Source organism: Eucyclogobius newberryi, unplaced genomic scaffold (assembly GCF_026437365.1).
Source record: "Eucyclogobius newberryi isolate DKJ021-1_F unplaced genomic scaffold, fEucNew1.0.hap1 SCAF_4, whole genome shotgun sequence".
NCBI lineage: Eukaryota > Metazoa > Chordata > Actinopteri > Gobiiformes > Gobiidae > Eucyclogobius > Eucyclogobius newberryi.
In genome coordinates this window covers 4,813,545-4,833,181 of record NW_027316056.1, presented here as the reverse complement: position 1 = coordinate 4,833,181, position 19,637 = coordinate 4,813,545, and the positions used below count along the sequence as shown (strand labels likewise).

Sequence of the window (19,637 nt, the reverse complement as noted above, 5' to 3'; positions counted from 1 at the left end):
GCGCTGAAAGATCTGCAGATGCGTCTGAAAATGATACTCGGTGTGATTTGCATATTATTTGAATAATTATATCACAAAGGAAAGAGGATTTTCCACTGTTGAATTTGCCCAACTTTAGAGTGACTTAAACTAAACATATTAGTGTGTGTGGCCATTTTAGCGCAAATGAGGTCATGGGCGTGGTCAGACTCCACATAAGGGAATTTCATATTTTATTTATTGTTGCATAGTTTTAGTTTTAGCCTGCTTTGTTACGAACAATTTAATTTATTCCCACTGGTAAAACAATAAATAGTAATAGAATAATAATCTATGGTTGTGTCATTATTATGACCACACATGTACAGGCCAGAAAATGAGTTTGAAAATACATGTCATTGTATATTATTCCTATTTGAATTTTGCTGTTCTACAGACAAAAGATTTCCATTCAACCCTTAAATTGTACTTAACTTCTTTAGAAGGGAATGCATGTTTTATGATTTAAAATTGGACCATAAAATACGAGTTGCTCAGTTGCTTTAGATTTGCCTTTTGCTAGAATGGTCCTGTCCTCGAACTAGAAGAAATGAAATATTCCGGGACAGATGCAAACACTGAGCCTTCAATTTCCCCGCACTGGGAAAATAAAGAAGTGAGTGAACTAGGGCAAAGGTCAGGAGAACCTCACCTTAAGTTTCATTTAGTCTCCACTTGTGTCATCACAAATCCATGAAATGAAACTCTCAGAACATAAAACGAGTCTGTCCCTCATGTCAAAAGTGCCATTTATAATAGTATTACACTGATTAAAAAGTGTAAATGAAGGATATAGTACTGCCAGTGTTGCAAAGTAAAGTACAAAAGTAAAAGTATGGCACAGGTGTCTATTTTTTCTTCCCTGAAAGTTTGTAATTATAAATTAAAAATAATAAAAATACAAATACAGCCTGAATAAAACCAGTTAATTGACATTTCTAAAGACTCCTCCGTTCATCAGCACGACTCTCCATCAGGATCACGGAATCACTCCCCCTGCTTCTGCTGCCGTGTCTGCACGCTACATCTTTGACTAAAACAATATTCCAGGTCGGTGCATCCGCTTTGGATTTCACAGTGCAAATTTGCTTCACCATAATTTGCAACTAAAACCACATATTTATTCATTTACTGGGGGAAAAAATTCCAGAGTCAGATTCCAAATTGCTAATTTTATTGATATTAAATGGCCTCTGGATCAGTTAACAAACAAAAAAAGCACATAATTAATACAGCAGTGACGTTTTGTTTTTCAAAGTAAAATTAAGGGAATGGAAAAGTCTTTGTATAAAATATAATCCTGTGAACTCAGGTCGAGCCGGCTTCATCAGCGGAGGAAGACTTCAAGAATTTCTGGAAATAAATAAACAGTTTTAAGTTCACTCTGTCATATTGGTACAAACTCGCGTTATTGAACCCACCTCGAAATTCTCGTAATGTTTGAAAGTTTTGCTGTGGCCGATCTGAGCGTCCTTTGCTCCGGTGAAGAAACGAGTGCAGACTTTACAGAAGAAACCCGTCATAGGCACCAAGTACTCCAAACCTACCAAACACAGAGACACGTAAGAGCCACTTCTGGGGTTTGTACGTCACATGAGAACTAGAACTTTAAATTAGCTCTTTGTACACTTTATGGAAGACAAAGTGAAGGGGAAACCAGGACAAATGGAGGCTTGACCCAGAGACTTTGTGAGCAGCGGCGGAAAAGCACACGTAAACTCACCGACTGAACGGTTGGCGTCAAACGGGGGCAGGGTCTTGTCACTCTGAGCGTTCTCTGTGACGTCTTTCTCGCCATTCTCTGTTGTTTCAGATTCTGCTGAAAAACAAACACACAAAAACATTTACCATACTTTTCGGGCCATACAACGCTCCTGAATAAAAGCCGCGCTCACTAAATTTACATAAAAAAGAACTTGTCCATATACGGGATGCACCTGTCAATAAACCGCAGGCGTCCATGTTGTAACATGAGATTTACACATAAACAAAGCTGCGATCCGCTGCGCCGGGGGTCTCAGACTAATTTCTCAGTGAATATGAGTTGGATTGTAATAAAACAGCATTTTGAAGCTTAGATGGTAAGATAAGATAATCCTTTAATATCCACACAAGGGGAAATTTCGTTGTTACAACGCAGTAGAAACAGGAGGAAAGGACAGATTATAGGAAGTTTCAAAAACACACTCTTAATAGAACTAAACTAAAGATGGTCAGGTCTGGCCAAGAAAGTCTCATTTCAGTGCGGCAGGTTCTAAACTGCAGACCGCCTTATGTCGCATGTCCGAGCTCCACTTGTGTCTTTGTGTTTCGCAGCGTCTAGATTCACTTCCTCATTAGACTCATTTATCTGTGAATATGAGTCTCATTTGTAATAAAACAGTGTTTTGTAGATTAAAATCTAAAGAACATATGTCCCCGGGACAGTGACCATTGTCCTTTGACATCTGGGGTCTAGTAGAGCGTGTCTAACACCATTAGCCAGTAAAATCTAGAAATTAGACACAGTTTTATGGGCCGCAGAGTTCAAAGCCTGGGAAAAAAGTAGTGGCTTAAAGTCGGAAAAGTACGGCAGTCATTCTGTGTCCACAACTGCAGTAAAACAAGGATCTACGAAGCAGTTATTCCCTATGGGACAACTACAAACACACCACCTTTTTAGTCATCATTTGTATTGTTTTAAAGCTTTATTCTAGCAAATGAGACCGTGTGCTGTATGCCTCGAGCTGTAAAACATTCGGTCACTTGCAAACTCAGAGGGAGCCGTGTGCATTACTACGAGAGATCATTTGTAGAGACTTTGAGAATACATTCCTAACCAAATAACAACGGTTGAAATGTGGAAAGCGAAGGCTTCTAGATAAAGCTTTCCTAAGAACATTATCAATGACATTTTGATTTAATTATGTCGCTGTTTTGGTGATTTAAAGTGTTTTGGCTTTACAATGATCAAAATACAAGTACGGTTGTCGACTAGTCACGATTAGTTGATTAACTTGTGCATTAAAATGTACAAACAATAAACAGAGCACAGAATATAATATTTGACTCATTTACTGTCTTAGACGCATTTACTCCCCGCGATACTGACAAAGTGTATTTAATATTCAAAAGTACAGCAAAAAGGAACACGGTCCATAACATACCAGCAGGGGGCGCACTGGGTTGTTCCTCCTCCTTGTCCTTTAGCTCCTCCTCTAGGATTGTCGTCGTAGAAACCTGGAATGTTCATTTTATTAAGTACACGTGACTGCAATTTACAAAGTACTGCAACTCAAATCAAGACAAAGATCCAGGATTTAAATGTGTTCGACAAACATGAAAACGTCTTTGCAGTTCAATAGAAATGTGGCAAAACAATGTCTTTGAATGTTAAGTTTAGGTTTAAGGGTCAGACAAATGTGAAAAGACTAAAGGGCAGAAAAAAAACCAAACACTTTACTTCACTTATACGTTTGTTAAATGTTCTTCTTACTCAGCTCTTTTTGCAGGATTGAGATACTTTGTTCTTAAACTGAGCTCCGTCAGGTTTTATGCAGACTCATAAATTAACAAAAGCAACTGTCCGTGTGCTCATCAAGACCTGCTTTGGCCCTAATTTAGACCTAGAAGAATGTTTGAATCGGGTGGTGCTCGAAGGACAATTATTTAAATATTGAGTGGTACTTTTGTGAGAAACAACTGTTAAAACAATACACAACAAAAGAACCACTTCACATAATATTCACTCGTCTAATTCTCAAGAACGTACCATTTCTGATAAATATGAAATAAATAACCAATTTAAATGTATTCAGGAAAATCCAAAGTTTCTGGTATAGTACCTGGTCAGAAGTGACTCTGGTGCAAACCCTAATGATGTTTCCATGGTTAATTACATAAATGACCTTCCCACTTCCTGCAGGTTGAAGTCTGAAGGTCTTTACCTCGTCGGTGTCGTCCTGAGCAGGTTCAGAGCGTCCGTCCTGGTTTGTTTCACCCTTTTCCTCGTCTGTGATCTCGCTCACGTTTCTCTCTGCAGCTTCTTCTGTCAAACCAATGTACACAGGGATTAATATACTATATATACTAAGTACATTACTCATCATTAAAGGGTGAAAAGAGAACGCCTTAAGTAGGGTTTTAATCGAGACGGATATCAGCTCTTTTCTATTGAGAGATCGACAGCCGATACTGAAAATAAGGCGCGAGTTTTTTAATAAGTTGTTTCACGGGCCCACCGACGTCAAACACGGAGATTCTAAAAAAATAAATACATTTATTTTTCCTGTTTGAGCAGATTTTCTGAATTTTTTTGGGCCAAAATCTCAATAAAAAGAAAAATGTATTCTGCACCAGCATCTCCGACCTCCGACCATTTCTGCACAACCCCGAGTTCGTCAGAACTTGAAAACTCTCGCACCTCACGGCTTGACCATAGATCCATGAGATTAACATGAAGGATGTCCAGCTCGTCTCCACGTGGACATGTCCAGCTGGTCTGTGGAGTCACGTGGACATGTCCAGCTGGTCTGTGGAGTCACGTGGACATGTCCAGCTGGTCTGTGGAGTCACGTGGACATGTCCAGCTGGTCTGTGGAGTCACGTGGACATGTCCAGCTGGTCTGTGCAGTCACGTGGACATGTCCAGCTGGTCTGTGGAGTCACGTGGACATGTCCAGCTGGTCTGTGGAGTCACGTGGACATGTCCAGCTGGTCTGTGGAGTCACGTGGACATGTCCAGCTGGTCTGTGCAGTCACGTGGACATGTCCAGCTGGTCTGTGGAGTCACGTGGACATGTCCAGCTGGTCTGTGGAGTCACGTGGACATGTCCAGCTGGTCTGTGGAGTCACGTGGACATGTCCAGCTGGTCTGTGGAGTCACGTGGACATGTCCAGCTGGTCTGTGGAATCACTGATGATCTGAGCTGCGTGTCACGACTCTAGTGTGAGAAAAATGACGCCGTTGGATAGGGATGTGTACCGCTACGACGGACCGGATCTGGACTTGTAAAAACGTTTCGGTTCAGGTCCAAAAAAAACGAAACCCGGGGATTCGTTCTGGACTCATATCAAATTTAGCACCGACATACTATATCCTTTTTGTTCTAGAACAGGGGTGGCGAGCCGCATGCGGCTCTTTGCCTGGTTTCATGCGGCTCTTTTACGTTCATATCAACAGTTATGATTGTGTTGTACCAGACGGCGCTCTGCGTTCGCACAGGCGCCCGCAAGGTGCAGCCCACGGACGCTGCACTGAAACCCACCCGCGTGTTGGCCCAGCGGTTAGCGACACGGCTTTGAGTGCAGAGGTCTGTAAGATCGATATTCGACATGAACTTTTAATCTTGCATCTTTTCCCCCTCGTCTCCTGACTACATAGTAAAAGAGGACTAGAGAGGAATGCTGACAAAACCCCTGAACTCATTTGATATTGAAATAAATGAGTTGGGAGACGAGGAAAAAAATGCAAGATTAAAAGTTCATGTCGGGTTCCGATCTCATCAACATCTGCACGCAAAGCCGTGTCGCTAACCACTGGGCCAACACGCACGATTATTTCCCGCCAGAACACGAAGAGTAGTTCCTGAGTAATTGCGCCGCGCAACCGCACGGAAATGGAGCTTCGTTATTCTCCGGACCACGGCTCGGCAGCCAATCAGAGTCAAGCACACAAACTTTGTCGGCCAATCAGCGCGCAGCATGCAAATTTTCACTTGTAAACTGTCGTGGCGCAGGCCGAGGCCGACTTTAATCAAACGCATTCTCAGAAAAAAGGGAATATCATTAAATCGGGCAAAGACGTAAAAACTGCCATGCGCCGCCGTCAATGGAGCACCCGGACCCTAATTAGTGACGCACGCGTCTTCAGGGCAGAAGTTGAAGCCAGCGAAATAAGTTTAAAGATGCGAGAGACAGGAGCGCCTCGTACGTGTGAGACGGGAGCGCCTCGTACGTGTCGAGCGGCAGAACCGTGTATCCACATGTGAACATTGAAGTGAAGCCGGTAAGATCACTGGCTTTATCTGAACTGTTTAAGCTGTGGCCACCGCGTGCGATGTTGTGATGGTTAACGTGCTGCGGGTTAAAGGGGCGGGGTCAGCTTGTTAAAGGGGCGGGGTCAGCGTGATCTTGTCTGGGTGTAAATATGAATGAAATAACTTATATGTTGTGGTGTGATGTATTTGGCATTAAGTAAATACTAAGTCAAAGTAATACTGCTTAATTGCTGCATTCATTAATTGGAGTTTATATTTTGTAATAGTATTTTGTATTTGTATTCTACAGTTGTTAAATATGGTCTGGTGTTTAATGCTGCTAATATGATGTATTATTTTGATGTGTTGTGTAAAATATTTTCATATTCTACTTTTGATACTGCTAAGTTGATGCTTTATAGTGATTCTAGTTGACTTTTATGCTAGTTTTTGGAACTCTGTTATTTTACACTGTGACTTAATTATTTACACTGGTGTTTTGTCTGTTTAAAGGTTTTTACTTGACTTTTGATGCCAATGGATCTGAACATTAAAGAGTGGAAATGTATCTAAAGACAAAACATTGTATCAGATGAAACAGCTGCTTTGACCCTTGACCCAGACTGACCCTGTCAACAATACTCGACATGCTCTTGTTCCTCTAGTAAAACACATGAATGTGTGTTAACTGTTAAGCTATAGTTTAGCTAGTAACTTGTGATTTGTAAGTTGTAACTTCTGTTAAAAACTGTGAATAAAGTTGAGTTTATTTCAGTCTGCAGTTAAGCCTTGTGTTTGATAGTCGTCCTTGTTCAAGTGTCTCCAACTTAATTTAGCGAAGCAGCTTGTGTTACGCTGTTGTAACATTATGCAAATATGGCATGGTTCAGGTCCGGACCTAATGAGTCCGGACCTGAACCTAAACCTCTGGATTCAAATCCGGACTTGAACCTGAACGTGGGTTTAGGTCTACATCCCTACCGTTGGATCAAATCACTGGTGGCCAAATTTAAACTAGCTCAATAAGACATTTTCATTCATGGCACACTTTGTGTTCCTGTCAAGACTCAATAAAGTTTATCAAAGCGACTTGTTTGGTCACAGGATGATTCATTTTCTGAGAAGCTGTCGGCCTGGGACTACTTTCGGTCAGTCTGGGACTACTTTCTGTCTGATCACTGTGAGTTCCACCTTCCATTAAACAGTTAGATTATGAAATTGAAGGTATTTTTATACACCGCAGTATAATAAAAGTTATTTTCAATGTCTTGCATTGATAACTATAATTATGTAGATAATGTAGAGAGGTGGGAGTTGGGCCTATATTCTAAGAATCCAAGAAAATTATTTAGAATAACATTTTATTTTTAAATTCAACTCTGACTTTTGGAGGGTAGAAATGTGATTTGATAATGGGAAAATAAAATATTTTTTTTAATTTTTGATTCCGTCCTCCCCTTTTAAAAATGCCTACGAAAAGCCGTGAAACAACAAATTAAAAAAACTCTTGCCTAAATAAAATAAACACAATAAAATAAATAAAGTTTTGCATAAAGTAAACATGTGGAAGCCCCTGCTACATCATTTGGGTAAACAACACTTTGACATTGCACAAAACATCCCTCTGTACCCGTGAAAGGGAGATTACAGTCATTCAATTGTTTTACCATAGACAACATACATGTACTTTATGTCGCCACCTTTTAGGAGAAATTATATCATCTTTCTGTAAATCTCCCACTTGTTCTTATTTGTGCACTTTCATTGACAAGTTTGGTTCATTTCTTTGCCTCACATTTATCCTCGTCTGTAACGGTTGAAACGTCACATTCGTAGATGCTCACAGAGATGGAAAGGTTTTCATCAGAAAGGTGCTTTATTTAACTTAGAATGTCCCGCGGTGCGGCACATGGACTGTGTATGTGAAGTCGGAGTGAGTGGAATGGGATCAAACCTACCACCGAGGACAGCGGCCTCTTTGGACTCCTCGGGTTTGACTAGTGTCACCTCAGTCTTCTCTGGTTCTTCAGCGCTCGCCTCCAAACAAACATCCTGCGCCCAAACACAAAATCCTCAAATTAGAATCTTTTGAAATGTTTCTGTTGTGATTTTGAAAGGGCAAATGAGAAGGAAAACTATTACAATATGGAGTGCTACAAAGTTATAGAATCTGTAAATTAAAGGAATAATAGATGATTTTTGGCGAGCAATTTCCTCGTGGCGTGGACAGTCAAGTAGTTCTCCCACATGTCAATCATTCCCTGCGTGCTACTGCACACCTGCAGCTTTGTTCCCAGGAAAACAGCACGTTTCTCTGGCTGCGCATGCGTGGTTAATATGCAGATGTGTGTTTAGTGAGTTCCTTCAGTTACAGTACAAAATGATGACAGAAAAAGACTGTGTTTGAGCTCAGAAGAGACGGAAATATGCGGAGACGAGATGTGACGTGAGCCGTTGTGCTAATAAACAAATGCACGTGTAGCAGAGGGCTGTTGCGTGCTTCCACACAAGGTTTGATGGAGGGCGGAGTCTTGGAAACAACAGGAGGGTGGGGTTGAGTGTGTGTATGCACATTTCTAAAAAAAAGGGACTAATTGTTCCTTGAGTTCTCTACATGGCAAAAAATCCTCTATTATTCCTTTTTAACGTGGTCTATTACAGTAAAAAGTCTTCTCACCTTCTCCGTCTCCAGTGGAAGTTCTGGTGTTGGTCTAGACTCTGGACTCTCTTCTGTCTGGGTCTCTAGTCCAGTTTCAGATCCTAGTTCTAGCTCTGGCTTGGAGTCAGATCCTAGTTCTAGCTCTGGCTTGGAGTCAGATCCTAGTTCTAGCTCTGGCTTGGAGTCAGATCCTAGTTCTAGCTCTGGTTTGGAGTCAGATCCTAGTTCTAGCTCTGGCTTGGAGTCAGATCCTAGTTCTAGCTCTGGTTTGGAGTCAGATCCTAGTTCTAGCTCTGGCTTGGAGTCAGATCCTAGTTCTAGCCCTGGTTCAAGTTCCAGGCCAGTCTCGGTGGGAGCATCGGGGGCTTCACTGTCGACGTCGATGTCGCCAACCTCGTCCACGGTCACGAAGTCGCTGAGGTTAAATGGGAAGTCTTCATCAGCCTGATACAAGAAAAAAAACGATGTTGTGTAAATGAAAAGCCACAAGTTACAATGATATGATGACTTTTATTCTCAAGAAACATCTAAATCAAGTTTACGTGGATAACATTGTGCAGCCCTGTTTCGCAAGATATTTACTCATTTACAAAACTAAAAGTATTTAATGTTGTGCTTGTTCCTCACCCGGTTCCTCTCACTGGAGCCTCTGTGTCGCTCGTCTCTGTGGTGCGACCGTTTGCCCCTGAAGTCCATGTCTCCGTAAGGTCGCCTCTTTCCCTCCCTCCGCTCCCACTCTCTCCTCCAAGCCCTCTTCTCCTCCTCCCTCCTCGGATCCTCCCTCTTCATCTCGTCTCGTCGCGCATGTTCCCTCCTCTGCTCCGCCCTCTTCTCCCTCTCGTGGTCCCGCTTGCTCCTCTCGTCGTACTCGCGGTCCTTCCTGCTGCGTTCCCTCGCTCTCCTCTCACGATTGCGGGACTCCCCCTCTCTCCTCTCTCGATCTCGGGACTCCCCCTCTCTCCTCTCTCGATCTCGGGACTCCCCCTCTCTCCTCTCTCGATCTCGGGACTCCCCCCCTCTCCTCTCTCGATCTCGGGACTCCCCCTCTCTCCTCTCTCGATCTCGGGACTCCCCCTCTCTCCTCTCTCGATCATGGGACTCTCCCTCTTTCCTCTCTCGATCGCGGGACACCCCGTCTCTCCTCTCTCGATCGCGGGACACCCCGTCTCTCCTCTCTCGATCGCGGGACACCCCGTCTCTCCTCTCTCGATCGCGGGACACCCCGTCTCTCCTCTCTCGATCGCGGGACTCGTCCTCTCTCCCCTGTCTTCCGTCTCGCTCCGCTCTTCCGATGCTGCGATGGCTTAATTTCATCGGCTCTTTGCTTTTCTCCCGGGACGTTTGCTTTGGCGTTGCAGATGGAGCCGAGGGCTTCGGTGGAGTTTCTGTTTCCGTGGACACGGCCTGGAAACATGACATGTAAACTAGTGACATCTGGTGGTCGAAGTTAGTATTGCAATTTGTATTTGTGTATTTTGTAATCATCTGGTTCGAGTCAGGAAAAACATTTAGTTTGGAGTTCAGACTTTGAAGGAAGAAATGAGGCTTTTTTGTTAAATGGCAATGATTAAAAGGCTGCAGTGACGTCATTAAATAATACACATTTTTATTTTGTTTTAATAAGCCAAAAATAAAATTGAATTGAAAATCCTGATCGATCATATTTAGAACGCTTTACTTTTAGATTTGATTAGCTCCACAATGCACATTTCAGAATCAACAATGTTCCCTAAATGCTGCACACAAAGTGGATACAGAATTTGTATCGTTTTATGTCTTTAGAAATAGTGTTGTTCAACTTCATTTGGATGTTTGCATGTCCTCTGCCTTACCTGGGGGACTTCAGTGGTCGAGTTCTGGGCAGAAGCTTCTCCTTCAGTGGATGCAGTGACCGTTGGCTCTTCGGCAGTTTGACCTTCAGCACCATTTTCTTTGGGGGTCACGTGGCTGGTTTGGTCTTTCTCTGCGGGCGCCGCCTTCACAGCTTCTTCTGTCGACTCGGTGTTGACCACATCCTCTGTTGTCATCTCCATGGGTTCTTCTTCTTTAATGGTGGTGGTGGTGGTTGTGTTTTCTTCAGGACTTTCTTTCTCAGCTAAGACCTCTTCAGCCTTTTCACACTTCAGTTCCACCACTTTTATTTCCTCTTTTGGCTCTGAATTTTCACTGATTTCCTTTTGGTTTGTTTCTGCAGTTGGTACGGCTTCCTTTTTTTCTTCAGGCATGTCCTGGTAAAAAAGTTATTTAATTATTTAAAACATTTCATTTGTCACATTGAGCTGAATTGCAATTATGTATTGTATTCTTGGAAAATGAATGCTTCTAAAAAAAACTTTATTTCTGACTTCCCACTTTGAGGTTCCTACAGACTTTTGGAAACCTACACACGCCTCATAAGTGTTTTGACTTAAAATAACTGCTATGAACAATAGTTAGTACATAGCTAGTTAGACTTCATCATGCCTTTGCCTTGTGTACAAATTGTGCTCTACAAATAGACTTGCCTAAAACAGAACTAAACATGGTCTGAACATAATCTAGAACTGAAGAAAGTCACGTTCTCTTTCCATCTTTGGCCTTTTTCTAGGCCTCAAGTTTCCTGTAGATCCAACCTCCTCCTCTAAACATCAGTACAAATGATCTATATTTTTATCTACAAACCAGAATTTTACCTGAACAATACCCCTTTATCTATATTATACTGCACCTTATTCTTTACGATCAACACTTGCTCACTTTGTCTGTGTCGAGGAAGGCCGGGATGACTTTCACGGGGGTTTTGGGGTCCGGTTTTCGTACAAACACCAGCGGGTTGTTCTGGATCATGCAGGGGAACTTTAGATAATGTCTGTAAACTGCAGTGGCCAGAGGTCCTGTGGCCATCTCACAGATCACCTGAGAGCAAAAGAGAGAACAGGACATTTTAAAAAGAGAACATCCAGAAGAACCATGGGTCAGTTCAGGTTCTTTGTCCAGGTCTCTAAACATGGGGACTCGGCGTTAGTTTTAAAGAGCTCAAATCTGGACATTCCTGAAGATGTGTCAAGGCTTGTGTTCAAATAAAGGCTAAAAATACTGCAAGCGTAAGACTGAAAGGATTTTATCTTTATTTAAAGTTGTTTTTTTTATTCGTTTGCATTGTGATTTTAATGCATCAATCTTACCTTGCGTATGGAACGTGTGAAGTAAATTAACCTGCCACAATCTACATTTAACAGACGATCGATGGACAAATCTTAGCGCGAAGTTGTAAGCAGAATAAAAGTTTAAAAAAAATACACTAGTCTTACATTTTACCACATACATTTCATTAGAAGTCAAAAATCTTGCTTACAAAATAATTGGATTCCACACAAATTTTAACATGACTAAAAATACGCTTTGTACCTTTTGTGATGCAATTAATACGAATAATATACAAAATCACATGAAATATTAAGACTTTTTGGTCATTTGTATCTTTGAATTAAAACCATGCAAAACGTCACCGAGGACTATAAACTAGACTCTGCATCTCTGTACATTTATGCTTTTCTCTTATCACCAGTGTTCAGAAATAGAATAAGTAGAAACATTTACCAGATTGTTGACCGCTAGAGTCTTGAACACGGTCCCGATGCGGCTGACCAGTTTGTGCACGATGGAGGCGCTGGACGGAGTCTGAGGCACGTTTGAAACTACCACGAGCTTTCCCCAGCCCACTGCTGGAGCCTTGGCCTGAAAAACATGGTGTACAAAGTTCTCACACACGACAATGGGGAGATTGTAAGCCAAGTTTACGCTCGTCTAAAGTTTGTGTTGCCTCTTACTGGTTTGAAAAAGAACTACAATCACAATGTGCTTAGCCTGTAGATGGACGATATGCATGAGTTTTGCTCATTCTCAAAATGAACTTGCCTCGTGAGAAAACTGATTCAGCACTGATTCATGATTGTCTGCAGGTGCTTTGGCAGAGACCAGGACAAAGCTCAGGTTTAAACACTGCTTTACGCTTGGAAAGACTCGTGTGAGGCTCATTCTGCTTCTGAACAAAATAGAAAACCTGTCCAGTGTTTTTGGAATTAAGAATCAGCATTACAAATGTAGAATAAAAGTGTCTATGAACGCACAGTTTGGTGTCATCTGGCTGTAGAAGAAACTGCACAGTTGAGATAAACTGATCCATGATTTCAGCACAATGGCCTCTCACTTCCGGGTCTCAGTACGCAGTTGTACTGATCGTGATTGGATGGGAGAAATTTTAGTGTTGAGTGTTTTTGACACTCGGATGGGAGAGGACTTTTCTAAACAAGATTCATCAAACTAGCGTGAATGAAGCTAAATGCTACTCCAGGTATGTTTTTAATGTGGGAACAATGTTAGAACATGGTTTAAAGCTCAAAAAAAGTACATTTCGCTAAATATTCGTCCTTTAAAAGGGATGGGAAAAGAGCTTAACTGCCACAATTGGAAAGCCGTCTCGATCTTGTGGACCCAATCACTCGAGTTCAATCCCTAATTGTGATTTAATTAGATGAGTGAAATTGGACCTTACCGCGCCATCTACCGAGTGCATCAGGAGATTATACAAAGCCACCTGTTTTGAGGAAGAGTCAGAATAATCAGTATATGTCCAGTAGCGATGCAGCACGTCCTGTTAACACGACTTGATTCTTACCGGTGTCTGCGTGCCGATGTTTCGATGGACATTTTTCACCGTCACGCTGTGCTCGTTGATGGACGCCGGGCTGAACGTGTGGACTTTCACCATCTCCTGAGCAGTCTCTACGTCCGGCATGATCAGAATGGCCTGAAAATGATACTATTCATTACCACTGTGGCTTTCCATTAATACTGATGTATTAATGGAACTTAACGCGAACATGGACTGGAAAATGGACACATTCATGGCCCCGTTCAGCTTCTGAGAAGAGGTGGTTCTATTTAGACTAAGGCAATATAAAATCACTAAACCTGGACTATCCGCTGCGGTGTACTCCGCCAGTATTTTCTGTATTCGAACTAAGAAAATATGCGACTTGAGTGGAGAAGTCGCGTAAATTAACGTTCGTGAATTAACGTGTGTGGCTAAACATACGATGGTGAGATGGTAAAGCCCACACAAGTGCCACGCCTTAAACCACTACACCACCGTCCTGTTCACGTTTAGCTCTCCATTGTTGCCCTGATGTTAGTACACAAACATAAATGGCACGTCTAGTACCTTCCTAATCTGTTTGGCCACGATGACGTTGTGTGGATATCCAAAAGGCTCAGCCAGGGCTTTAAGGTTTTCTTCAGTCCATCCACTCTCGGGAAGCTCCTCGATCAACACCACACCCTTCTGTCAAAGTCAACAACGCAACGTTTAATACCGTGTTAAGATCAGTGTGTGAAGAAACAACGTGGCAAATACTGAGTAAAAAGCTTCAACCCGGTCTTCAGATTTCACTTTCCTTCTTGACAATCAATTTGACTTTCATTTTCAGTTTATTTTGGAATAGGTGCATTTAGAATTTCTTTGTTGCTAATAAACTGCTGATTTTACTGTGACATCTACATTTCATTTTAGATCAATTCATACTTATCTTGAACATGGAATAAAACAACAAATACCTTCTTTTCAGAGGTTTGATCTTCACCGCCTCCTGTGATGAAGAAATGCATAAAGATAAATGAGGGAACTTTAACACATTTTATGCTGTTCACACCAGAATAATGCCCTACCTTTTTGTTCAGGCGTCACTGAACTGAAAAACAATGAAATGTACTTTTAATAACGTATACAGGCATTTGAATGTGAACAGTTCATTGTGATCTTGAAAGTTTATTTTACTCTTTTAAATTGTGCCTCACCTGTCTGCATCGGACGGCTCCTCAGGATTCTATGGGAGTACAGGTGATTATAAAAACATTTTGAAAAGGAAGGCACATATTTTGAGATTTGATTAATTTTGGGAAATTTTCCCCCCTAAGACTTAGTACAGGACCCCCCAAACAGTTTGAGCACATTTTAACCACCTCCTCTCACCTTGAATGCATTTACTATAAGGCATAATGACCGCCTGGACCACGTGGGCCAGTCCACATTGAGGGCATTTTCATTTACCTTGGAGACAGTTGCCGTGATGACCCTGTCTCTGATCAGCAGGTTTGGAGCGTTGGCAAAAGTCTGAGCATCCTCTGCCTTTATCATGCACACGGAGGCCTGAGAACAGAAGGAAGGAGCCTTGATTGTGGATTTCAACAGAATCAAACACAAAGATCTCGTCATTAGCGCTGAGGTGGTTTTCCTGTCATCTGCACAGACCATGGACAGCTTCAGTTTGGTCATCTCTCTCTCGCTCCTCGTATTAGACTTGTCTCTTTGGGCATCGATGAGGCACTTTTAACCTTCTTAGTCATCATTATGAAGCCACTTGGACAAGCCCTGGTCCTCAAGGAGCGCTTTGGCACGGTTTATATGATGGAGTGAGCCTCTTTGCTCCTGAGGTCTGCTACCCGCGCAACTGACGTCATCCAAACTTTACAGATGTTTTCTGATAAATTAAATCCAGTGTTTTTTTTCCACAGGGATACACTTGCCCCCCCGTAATATTAAAATAGAGTTTAAATTGATTGTATTTATTTTGCATTAAAGCGTAGACCTGAATGGTCAATCCTGTGTCCTGCATTATAGGTCAAGAGTCTTCAGCCTCACTTTACTCGTGATCATTAGTTGTACCTGTTGTCCGCGGTCCTTGTCCTCCCCCTCGTCGTGGGAGGGCATCAGAAGTACGTTGTTGATGGGGCCAAAGGATCCTGCCAGGTTGATCACCTCCTGCTCAGTGGCCTCTTTGGGTATGTCGGTCAGGTAAACCAGACACTCCGGACCATGAGCGGCCACCGGAAGAAACACTTTCCTCTTTTTGGCCGGTGGACCATATTCAGCCTGAAATCACAAGATTACAGAAGTCATTTTGAATATTTTGTTTTGAGTCCTTAATTACTTTATCCTTTTGTTCATCATTCAGACTGAAAGAGTGTGACAAGGACATTTTAAGACATATTTTAACATTTGGTAGAAATGCAGAGAAGCTTTGACGAGCGCCGCATCTCGCTAATCTCACATAGTTATTGTGTTACACATAGTTATTGTCGTGAGATTAGTGAGACACGGCGCTCGTCAAAGCCCTTCGTCGCCTTCGCTCTGGCGATCTGCGGGACCTCGTCAAGTCAACATAGCATCCTACATTGAGTCATGCCGTTGTTGACGATCGATTGACGAGTGATCAGTGCTTTTTAGGGGCTTTGGTTATACAATTGAACACAATTCTTTGTATCGCAAACACTTTTTTCTGACTAATGTATCGCATTAAAGAGCAATTGTGTCACATTTTGCAATGCGATACCGCTTATTCTGAGCTGGCTAAAACCAGCTGGCTTTATACACAAGCCTAAAACCAGTCTGAGCAGTGAATGTGTTTCTGCAGCTGAACATGAATAAAGTATTGATACATCTCCCTAAACAAGGCCAGGGCAAGTTTCAGCGCATAACACCTCCCTTAGGGCAGTGCAAGTTTTAGTTCTTCAGATCAGTCCTTTTAGATTGAAGATAGATTAGAAATGACTTTTCAATGGCAGCTGAAAGATCTTGATTTAAAAAGCCTGGTCCAGAAACTAGAGGCTTTGTGCGTTCCAAGTTACTATTCAAATTGTATTTTCTATTTCAAGTACAGATTCAGCCTAATGATGTATTCATATCAGGAAACAAACCTGTTTGGTCCCCTGGCCCGGCTTTAAGCTGGTCTTGGCTTTAGTCAGTGTCGTCTTCCTTGTAAAATCACCTTTAAAACCCTGGTAACGCTTGGACTCAAACTGTGGCCGCTTTAGATAAGTCCGTGATGCACCTGGGGATGAAAAACAAAGAGCAACAAAAACGGTTAAAAATCTAAATGGCTAGTAAAAGGAACTTTAAATTAGAGTAGGGCAGCCTAAAAACATAACATTTAACAACCATCACTGATATGCAATGTATAGAAGAAAAGGATTTTTTAAATCTCAAATTATCACTCTGAAATGCACTATTAACTGGTAAGCCATGTTTAATGATGCAGCTTCAAAATGCTTGTGATGTTGTAAATAAAGACGGTCTACAGACCGGCCTGTTCTCTCTTGTCCAGGTGCTCTCTGAAGGAGGGTCGGCGCAGGTTTGCTCCACCGCGAACATGCGGCCGCTCATATCTGGCATCAACATCTGCAGAGAAACACACACCAGGAAAAAGGCTGATTTAATGAGAGGGATGGACTAAATCATCTTAAAATATCTGTGCCAACAGAGATACTCAGAAAAATCGGGCCAATAGTTTTTACTAAGCTGTCCCAGTCTCTGTGCCCATGTGTCATTCTCAACAAATTAAGTTAAATTTGTGGGCTTTGTCATAGAATTCAAAAGCCAGCAAATTATCAGCAAACATTAAGAAATATTGTATATCGTAACGGCTGATACATCCATATGCACACACAACTAGGGCTGGGTATTACCTAGTACTTCAATATGTCTCCCGATACTCCAAGCTTGATACTATAAGAGTTCTGATACATGAATGTCTCTTAAAACTGGTGTTACTCAAATGAGCAGTCAGCAGGTTAAGAATAGAACACTGCAATTTATAATTAATGTATGCATTTTAAATGTATCACAAAACACATCTCTGTATCAATACGTGTTTTCCCCAAGAAGTCATTCATGATATATTATCAAGATTTTAAGCCAAAGAGAAATTAGTGTTTAAAAAAACTGCTGTGACCGATATTGATATTTGTAGATACCAATATTTAGATTTTAAAATCCATAGCCAGGACCACAAATCTAGTAAGCTGAAGTTGAAGTGAAGAACACAAATTAACGTTGTGCATTTATTTCTCGCCTCAATGCTGTTGTATTCATATTTTCACAAAAAGACAAATCTGATGTACAGAGGACAAACTGGGAAAGACACACACACAGACCAAATATCGGCCAAACGTATGCTCGGCTGAGCGATTCTCCAGTTACATGCAATGTTCTTCAGTCCTCCCCTAAAACCATCTATTTTGCGTTTCTAGATGAATCCGCTGTCAATCTGAACTCGAGGAGCTAAGACCGGGGCTCAGTCTACTACGTATAATGCAGAAAATTGCGTAGTCTTGGCTGGTCAGGCAAGTAAAAAGTACCTTTGGTGTGATTCGGCTGGTTCCTGGCGACGTGGTACGGAGCGTAGGCTTTGCCGCGGGGCTTGTTGAAGTTTCCCCTGCGTTTGTCGGGTGGAGGAGACCAGGAGGTGGAGCGAGAGGCCGAGTGTGGTGCAGGGGATCGCTTTCCATAGTCACGACTTCACAAGGACATGAAAATGATTAAGACAATGATTAAGACAATGATTAAGACAATCATTAAGAAAACAACAACTGGAATGCCATCATATGGATCTGGATTAGGGCAGGAGAAAAACTGAAACGGCGCCATTGAAAGTCTGAGCTCGGCTCAAATAACAAAAACAAAATCCATGCACTGATCAGTTCAGATCTACAAACGTCGCTCACTCAATTGTTTGATTTACTTGGCAGAGTCTGCCTTGCCTAGTTATTATTATTGCATAAAAGATGCACCAAAGACTGTATCATATCAAAATGATTAAAGCTGGGGTACCCAATTTTAAAACCGTGAAATAAGGAAGTAGGTATTTAAACCTTTTTCCTCTGACGCGTCACTGGTTTTCACATGCATAAATTTCTTTGTCCACTTGCACAGCTTTAGATTAGCCTTTTCAGACACAAAAAGTGAAGCAGGTTATGTCCCTAAACAGCCTCAGCTCTCATCCCAAAGTCTCATAGATTGACTCACATGGCTCTTTCCTACAAGTTTGAAGGGATCAAATGTTTAATAATTAGATTAAGACAGCATGTGGAGGTCTGACTTTTTCATAAAGTTTTGCTTTTATAAAATACTTTTTGGGTGGAAACAGAATTTACAAATGATGAGGAAAAACCTTTTGCCTACCCCAGCTTTAAGCAAAGTGACAAAACAAAATGATCGCAAGCACAAATGTGTTTTTGTAAACTGAATATCTCATGCTGTATTTACAGCAGAGATTAAATAGCCTTTTAATGAGTGTGACTCACCTTGGCAGTTTTGGCTTCCAGTCGGGATACCTTCAGAGAGACCAGCAGTTACCACATGTCGAGAGCATTAGCTTACAAGTATATCACTTATAGTAACACTGGGTTTTTATTAAAGATATGCCAGGGCTCAGATTAAGGATTTTCTCCTATATAGCAGCAGCTGCTAAACGATTCATTTTTTTTTTTAATGTGTATTGCAATTTGATAAGTTGCATAGCAAAACACGAAAATGATTAACAATCAATATTTTCCATTGATGTAATAAGATTATTTATTTCAAATGTATTTGTAAATATTCACTTTTTTTTTTTAACTTAAAACTTTTAAACACTATTTTTTTCAAAATAAAACACAAAACTTGCAAATAAAATGAGTTGAACAAATTAATTAACACCAAGTAGATGGTCTTATTTACAACTTTTTTCCATATAATCATCATCAGATGACTATTTGCATGAGTCTCATTTACATATTGTCTTTACACTCACAGGTTACATATCACCACCAGACTCGTCATGACCATGAGCTAGAGATGCACCGATCAATCGGCCGCCGATTTAAAAAGCCGGTTTTATGCTGGATCGGCCAGAATCGGTGACCGGCCGGTCCATGTCGTAATGGCCGGTTTTCGGCCGATCCAAACTGACCCGCATGCGCGGTGCGTAGCAGCTCAACGCGCCCAGCGCAAAACAGCTAAAAACTACAAGACTCTTTCAGAGCGCGGCGGCCAAAGTGTCCAGTTTACAGTTAAGTCTATGTAAACGTGTGTCGAACTCCTCCTGCGTTTCCCGCGGCGCGAGTCCTGCTTTTTCGCCGCGGCGCGCGGCGCGGAGGGTCCGTTTTGGTGTTTTCCGCTCTAGACAAAAGCTTTGACAGGCATAAGC

General features: G+C 41.8%; 1 protein-coding gene across 1 annotated transcript in view; it reads right to left on the bottom strand.

Moving 5' to 3' along the window:
- Positions 1-1,170: 1,170 nt before the first annotated feature.
- LOC140377024 (uncharacterized) overlaps positions 1,171-19,637 on the bottom strand; it is a 35,735-nt gene continuing 17,268 nt past the window's right edge. The window contains exons 4-27 of the mRNA XM_072462274.1: positions 18,754-18,783; positions 17,809-17,966; positions 16,754-16,849; positions 16,369-16,502; positions 15,338-15,544; positions 14,723-14,821; positions 14,470-14,498; positions 14,341-14,363; positions 14,230-14,261; positions 13,838-13,957; positions 13,292-13,423; positions 13,169-13,210; positions 12,214-12,351; positions 11,371-11,529; positions 10,467-10,862; positions 9,262-10,038; positions 8,943-9,078; positions 8,653-8,768; positions 7,934-8,027; positions 3,945-4,045; positions 3,165-3,237; positions 1,742-1,837; positions 1,440-1,561; positions 1,171-1,371 (exon numbers count right to left, since the gene is read on the bottom strand). Of these exons, the coding sequence (XP_072318375.1) occupies positions 1,327-1,371; positions 1,440-1,561; positions 1,742-1,837; positions 3,165-3,237; positions 3,945-4,045; positions 7,934-8,027; positions 8,653-8,768; positions 8,943-9,078; positions 9,262-10,038; positions 10,467-10,862; positions 11,371-11,529; positions 12,214-12,351; positions 13,169-13,210; positions 13,292-13,423; positions 13,838-13,957; positions 14,230-14,261; positions 14,341-14,363; positions 14,470-14,498; positions 14,723-14,821; positions 15,338-15,544; positions 16,369-16,502; positions 16,754-16,849; positions 17,809-17,966; positions 18,754-18,783 (3,355 nt within the window). The 3' untranslated portion in view covers positions 1,171-1,326. The remainder of the gene's footprint in view (positions 1,372-1,439; positions 1,562-1,741; positions 1,838-3,164; positions 3,238-3,944; positions 4,046-7,933; positions 8,028-8,652; positions 8,769-8,942; positions 9,079-9,261; positions 10,039-10,466; positions 10,863-11,370; positions 11,530-12,213; positions 12,352-13,168; positions 13,211-13,291; positions 13,424-13,837; positions 13,958-14,229; positions 14,262-14,340; positions 14,364-14,469; positions 14,499-14,722; positions 14,822-15,337; positions 15,545-16,368; positions 16,503-16,753; positions 16,850-17,808; positions 17,967-18,753; positions 18,784-19,637) is intronic.